The sequence below is a fragment of the Brienomyrus brachyistius genome, unplaced genomic scaffold (assembly GCF_023856365.1).
Source record: "Brienomyrus brachyistius isolate T26 unplaced genomic scaffold, BBRACH_0.4 scaffold27, whole genome shotgun sequence".
Taxonomy (NCBI): Eukaryota; Metazoa; Chordata; class Actinopteri; order Osteoglossiformes; family Mormyridae; genus Brienomyrus; species Brienomyrus brachyistius.
In genome coordinates this window covers 6,559,323-6,566,276 of record NW_026042306.1, presented here as the reverse complement: position 1 = coordinate 6,566,276, position 6,954 = coordinate 6,559,323, and the positions used below count along the sequence as shown (strand labels likewise).

Sequence of the window (6,954 nt, the reverse complement as noted above, 5' to 3'; positions counted from 1 at the left end):
CTGGCTGGATTTGAGACACTGCGCAGCACAACAAAAAGTGAGGATTTGTTTGCAGCCGTTGAGCGAGTGTTGGATACGAACGGGCTGAGCTGGGAAAAATTGGTTGGGATAACAACTGATGGAGCACCTGCCATGGCTGGGAGGAAAACAGGCCTTGCCACACTAATTTCCCAGAAGGTTTCCCAATGTGGAGGTAAGGTGGCAAAATACCACTGCATCCTGCACCAAGAGCAACTATGTGCCAGATCAGTTGGTATGGGAGACGTGGTGCGTGACGTGATTAAAATCATAAACTGCATACGATCAAAAGCGCTCTCACACCGCCAGTTCAGAGCTCTTCTAGAGGAGGTTGATTCACAATACAAGGATGTGCTTTACCACCAAGAGGTGAGGTGGCTGAGCCGCGGGAAAGTCCTCAAAAGATTTTTTGAGCTGCGCCATGTCATCGCGGAGTTTCTGACAAGCAAGAACAGTGACACTCAAGTCCCCACAGATGAAAAATGGTTTTGTGACGTGGCTTTTATGGTGGACATCACTGACCTGCTCAACACCCTGAATATTCAGCTTCAAGGGAAGGATCAGATCATCACTGAGCTGTTTGACCACATAACGGCCTTCAGGTCGAAGCTGCAGCTACTCTGTCGACATCTGTCAGCAGGTTGGTTAATACATTGTACACACACAGAGACACACATACACATTCAGTTTTAATGGTGATAATGTCTATCATACTGTATTTTATGCCGTAAATAAGTCCCGGCCTTGTTAACTGTGTTGCGGAGGGACAGCGCTGTCCATGGTTCTTAAACTTGATTGACAGGCAGACATGCGCTTTGTTTGTCTTTTGGAGCTTGCATATTTTTTGTGATTGTAAAAATGCTTATGATTTAATCAAGTGATAATGGAGAGGAAAGGTGGCAGCATGTACCTGCACCTCACATGATAAAAGTGCAGTTACTGGGATTGATATTATGTGGAATATGTTAGTAAGTGCATTTACTAACATATCCATATTCCACTGTTGTGCAGTTAAAAAGTATTGTTAAAAAGTATTGTAATAAAATTGTAAGGCTAACTCTTTCAAAGTACATAAAACAACATTTATGTTGCAATATTTATTATTATTTGACGACTTAGCAGCTCTTTCACTTCTTCCCAGGAAACCTTGCACACTTCCCTAGTCTGAGAGAGGTCAACCTGGTGAAGCAGAGACTGCCTGAATATGCAGCACTTCTCAGACACTTGGACCAGGACTTTGCGTTGCGCTTTGAGGACTTTAGGGAAAGTAGAGGTGACATGGAGCTGTTTTCTCAACCCTTCACCATAAGTGTGGACTCAGTGCCTGATCACATTCAGATGCAGCTAATTGAGTTTCAGTGTGATTCTGAGCTAAAGAATAAATTCATGTCACTACACCTGAAAGATTTCTACACACATGTCTCATCTGAAAGGTACCCAGACATTAGGAAACATGCACAGGTCATGTTAGCTTTGTTTGGCAGCACTTACATCTGTGAACAGACTTTTAGTGTAATGAACCTTAACAAGTCCAGGCTCAGAAGCACTCTGACTGACCCACACCTACAGGACATCCTCACCCTCTCAGTGAGTCAGCTGCAACCTAATATTGATAGGCTGATAAACGCCAAAGAACAGCTTCATGTTTCTCACTAGTGGTGCAATTATATTGTTCCTACTGTTGTTGTTGTGTTGCTGTTGGACATGCACTCTTTGACATTTTGCACTATATGTGATTACAAAAGTTTAGACGTGTTCTAAATGCCTATATATGACTTATTTGTCATATTTTGTTTATGTTATTTACACAGAAAGGAAGGTTAGATAACTGTTTGATAAATAAAACTACTTTACTTTACTATTAGTGTTTGTATTTTGTGTAAAATATTACATTTGGCCCGCGGTCCTCCGATAGATTTTCATTTTGGCCCACTAAGGGAAAATGTTTGGGCACCCCTGCCTTAGTGCTTAATTAGTAATCACCGATGGTTGCAGCGGAATTTCTGAAGAGAACCGTCAAACGAGAACAACGTTTATCCAAAATGGGAAATTTATGACGCTTTCACAAACTAGATAATATGAAAAAGAAAACTTTATTTTAAGTATGCAATGTCAGGAGAAGATTCAGCTCCCATCTCCAGCAGAGCTTCTCCCATGTCCTGGAGGACGCAGGGGACTGACTAGTACGAATGGGCCTTGTTCCATGCCTCCATTGTGGAGGCAGCTGACTGGAGCTGTGGCCTGTTGTGGCAGCAATCCCCGAACCCGCTGGTGGACAGCGTTGATGAAATGTTGGAATGCGGCTTCGGCGGTCGTCGAGGTAAAAACTCAGGTGTGGGAGGAGTTTAGCGAGGCCATGGAAAATTACTTCCGGACAGCTTTGTCTTCAAAGACCTCGATCCCACCAACACACCTTCCAATGAGGAAGCAGAGTCTGGGGAAAAAAAGAGGTGTCCATATAAACTCAATGTATGTTATAGGGAAAGAATTCGGGGTGGGGGGTGTAAATGAGGTTACGTACTGGGCATGCTGTTGTGGGCAGATGGGTTTCTCTCCTCCTTGGCGGCCATTAGGGACTAACGAGGTGAAGCGTATTCTATGATGCGGGGGTGCGCAGGCACTACGCAGCAGCTGAAATGGTTTCTGGCTCTGCTCATGTCCTGCGCACGATACCAGCTGCCTGTCCCCGCATCATAGCACTCCACCTTGTTAGTTACCCCAAACCCATCGTGGCCGCCCATCACGAATAGGAGGTCGTCCACCACTGCGATGCCAAAATCACTGCGCGGTGTGGACATGGGGGCCACAGCATGCCAGCGGTTTGTGGTAGGGTCATAGACCTCCATGGTCTGCAGGCGATCAGGCCTGTTGATACCGCCCACCTGAGAGATGCCAAAGATTCATTATCACTTGCTTGCCAAAAGGATGGGCAAACATCAACTTTCCCAAAGTCATGAACTCTTAAGCAATTTTCACCCTATGAAAGCAGGCGCCTTAGAACCTCCCATTGTCTATAGATGACACAAGCTTATATACAGAAGTCAACCTATATGCAATGAAAACATGGATTTGGGCAACAGAAAACTTGTATGATTCGGTGAAAACTGTGAGCCTTCAAAAAAGACTCCTTATGCTAATATATTTTGCTTTTTTATTGTTATTACTTAAAACGAACACTTGAAGCTAATCAGACACTGAAAAAAACAACAATCTGACAAATTATATCTGGAACTAGGGAAAATAATTAATAAAAAATCTAAACTTTACAACCCGAGCTAGTAGCAGAGACCCCCCAGCAGATCCATTTATAACCCAGAAATGAATGCAGGGAGGCTAAAGAGGGTAGCATATATGTTTTTTATGTGTATAAAGATAAGCCTTTGCAGCAGGTATTTCTGGCATTTAACTGTTTTGTTTGGTTTAAATGTATCACAATGAAAGACACAGCAGCAAAGACAAAAAAACCATGAGTCTTACAGGTAAAATGTGAGATTTGACACAGAAAGGAATCACTCACCGCATATATCTTCCCTTTATACGCCGTGACTCCAAGGCTGTGACGGGGAATGCTCATTGGAGTGATCAAGCTCCATTCGTTAGAGAGTGGGTCAAAGCACTCCACTGTAGATAGGCTCTCTGTTCCATTGTGGCCCCCACAGATGTATATCTATGAAAACCAATTTAACTGTGAAGACCGTTATACTGTATATGACTGGGGTTTGGAGGTTACAGATAAAGTTCATTGTGACTCAAAAATAAAAGTATATGCTATGCATAGTGTATGACAGGGTTCCCCAGTCCCGTTCCTGGAGGAACACAGTTTGCAAATTTCCCTTCTCAAACACACCATAATCAGCTAATTTTCAGGTTTAGTATGGCTGTTTGAAAAGGGAAATCTGCAAAGAGTTTTGGATTCTGCTCCCCCAGGAACAGAATAAAGGAAACCTGACATGGGAACACCATTTCATCTATCTCACAAGTCTTGGAGTTGACACCACAGCACTACCCAATGTGCCACTAATGGAGACCAATAATGCATTTATCCAAATACTTAAATGTATTGAACATAGTAATTGTGGATTAAAATCAGCAATCTGAAGAGAAAGAGAACTCATGACTGTGTAAAATACTCAATTTCAAGGGTAAAATGAGGGTAAACACAGTCAGACGCCCTCCCATTACCCTACCTTGCCATTCAGGGTGGTGGCGCTGGCATCGTTTCTCCTCTCATTCATGTGCTCGATCTGGGTCCATTCATTGGTTATTGGGTTGTAGCACTCTACGATGTTGAGGGGCCTGAAACCAATATGGCCACCCATGGCGTAGATGAGCCCATCGAGCACGACCACACTAACATTACATCGATGCCAGTGCATGGGGGCCATCTGCTGCCATGCTCGTGTGATCGGGTCGTATCTGCGCAAGGTATTGATGAAATTTTGCCCATCAAACCCCCCAATGCAGTACACAAACCCATCATGGTACACCGTGCCATGACCAGCTAGGTTGCTCTGCTCCTCCTGCGTGATATCCACCCAGCGGTCGGCCCGTGTGTCATATGCATCAATGCAGTTTGTCGTGCGCATGTTCCATCCACCAACAGCCAGCAAAATGTCAGAGGGCAAGCGCGGGCGGATCAGTGGGTTCTCAAAATCAGAGAATGGACTTTCATCATGAAGATCATAGATGACCTTCATGACATCAGTGATAATTGGCCTGCACGCCGCATTGGCCTTCACCAGATCGTTGGCTTTGACGATCTTCATAAAGTACTCCGGATCCATACGAGCCATCCGAATCTACACATGAAACAAGAATGAGAGAATTCCCATGAGTTCCTTAGTGCTTTCTGTGAATCTCTGGAGATGAGCAATTCCTAACATTAAAGGTACATTAGCTGAAGCCATTTACATAGAAAGTCTCAGATGTGTCAGCTAACACTTATTTCATGTAAGACATTTCAGTGTTTTGTTTTCCATTATTTCTTACACTCTCCTCCCAGGTGTAATACCTGGAAGCCTTGGTTGTAGACTTATGGGACATGGAAATGGAGGTTCAGTCTCTAGCTACAGTAATAAGGACTTCACTCAATGAGCATTCTATTGTTATATACACAAGTCAATGAGAACATAGTATAACTATACTCACCTTGGGCAACAGAGCTGAAATGTGGGCCTCTCGGGTGGCAGGCTCGTGCTCGATCCACCGGAGGATGGCGTCAAACACCACATCCTCTTCTCTGACATTCAGCTCATCCTGCTGTATGATGTCAGAAAGTTGTTCAAGACTTAGTTCTGGGAACTCGTTTGAGCTGATGGCAACCTCCTTAAAGTTTTTCAAGATGAAGTTGAATGCAGACTGGTGCAGCTCGTTTACGCAGTAGACATCGGCGATTTTAAGAAGGCCAATGCAGTTGTTGAGGCAGAGCTGCTCATGCAGGAAATCATAGCAGCGCTGCACGATGCCCAAGACACTGAGATAATCAGCCGCAACCAAAAAGCGTAATGTTCCTAATAGAGTGGCTGATCTGTCCTGAAATCGTAAAACTGAAAAGTTTTCAAACACAGTATGTATATTATATAACATGTTGGATAAATAGATGTAATTTATTGGTGACTTCGTGTACATTGAAGTTTCTGCCTTTTAAACAACTATAAAGTAATGTTGTTTGTTATATAAAAAATGTACATTTAAATGTATGAAACAAAAAATGTATACACACACACATTACATTTTCGTTAGCTGTAAAATACAGTGAAGTGAAATCTCCATTATTTGCGTTGCAATATTCCACCACTAGGGGGCAATTTTGGACGAAGGAATCTCTTTAATGGCTGTTACCAACAGAAATGTTTGCTGCTACAGTATTCAGCTTTCTGGGTGTCCTGCAAAAAGAACTAGATGACTACAAGTAGGTATGGAATGCACACTGCCCATCTGACAAACCAGAAGCCACTTTTTGAAATGTAAATTTTATTATTGAAACATTTTGTTGGATTGCACTCTAGGTTTAATGGAAGAAACTGTGGATTCCATGTATCTCCTGAAAATCTTCGTAGTCTTTGTGGAGACAATGATCTTCAAATTCACTTTGAGGTCTTGCAGAGACAAAATGAACTTGCTCCACCAGTCAGCTGGGTTACTGCCATGGAGAATTATATTGCATTCAAAAGTGTATTAGGTCTATAAGGTAATTCTGCTAACAAATTGTACAAAGCTCTCAAAATTATTTTGGTTTTCAGACAACAAATAACATTTTTTCCAGCCTTTGTTCTCCAAATAAGACATTTATTTAAACGTTGTATACAAAAATAAATTAAGCATGTTCAACAAGAACACTTTGGCCATTATACATATTGCTGTGTATAGAGCCATTAAACTGCCCCCTTAAAGCTTTTTACTGCCAAACAAAGCTGTCAGGTCAAAAATCACACTGTTAAAAATGAAGTATAAAAGAATACAAAAATAACTTCTAACAACTTATAACACTTATTCAATAAGATTATAGAACAACATAATCATTACATTGCAATTCAATCACCAGAGGTGGCGTGGAGTACAATAATTAACAGCTTGGCTTCAGGGAATGCCAAACCCTTCAGGGAATCCCAGTGTTATTTAACTGTCCCATTCTGTGTCCCTTCCCTGTTTGGCCAGTAGGTGTCATTGGTCATCTCGTCCCACGTGTTGTCAGTCTTTCTTGTCCTCCCCTGTTGTCAGTCTGTAGCGTTTCCCTTGTTCCCTGCCAGCCACTTGTTGAGCACGTGGTTACCTGTAATTTCAATTCATTAACTTACTGTTTGCCATAGGCTTTTAAATACATTATAAATAATTTAAAAAAATAACATAACAAGAGATAATACTATGAATTTCCTCACTGATTAATTGTGTTGTGGGTTGGAACTCAGTATGGAGTCCCCACAAAGATACAGATAC

General features: G+C 42.3%; 2 protein-coding genes across 2 annotated transcripts; one reads left to right on the top strand and one right to left on the bottom strand.

Annotated features, from left to right (window-relative positions):
- The first annotated feature begins 255 nt into the window (after positions 1-255).
- LOC125720862 (general transcription factor II-I repeat domain-containing protein 2-like) lies at positions 256-1,609 on the top strand. The gene is made up of 3 exons (XM_048996727.1): positions 256-658; positions 1,160-1,451; positions 1,588-1,609. Exons 1-3 carry the CDS (start codon positions 256-258, stop codon positions 1,607-1,609), a joined length of 717 nt encoding a protein of 238 aa, XP_048852684.1.
- A 483-nt stretch (positions 1,610-2,092) lies between these two features.
- On the bottom strand, positions 2,093-6,167 carry LOC125720861 (kelch-like protein 10). The gene is made up of 6 exons (XM_048996726.1): positions 6,162-6,167; positions 5,167-5,550; positions 4,206-4,817; positions 3,536-3,685; positions 2,540-2,900; positions 2,093-2,452 (listed from the first exon to the last, which is right to left on the bottom strand). The coding sequence occupies exons 1-5, from the start codon at positions 6,165-6,167 to the stop codon at positions 2,595-2,597; spliced, it is 1,458 nt and encodes a 485-aa protein (XP_048852683.1). The 3' UTR covers positions 2,093-2,452; positions 2,540-2,594.
- Positions 6,168-6,954: the final 787 nt, after the last annotated feature.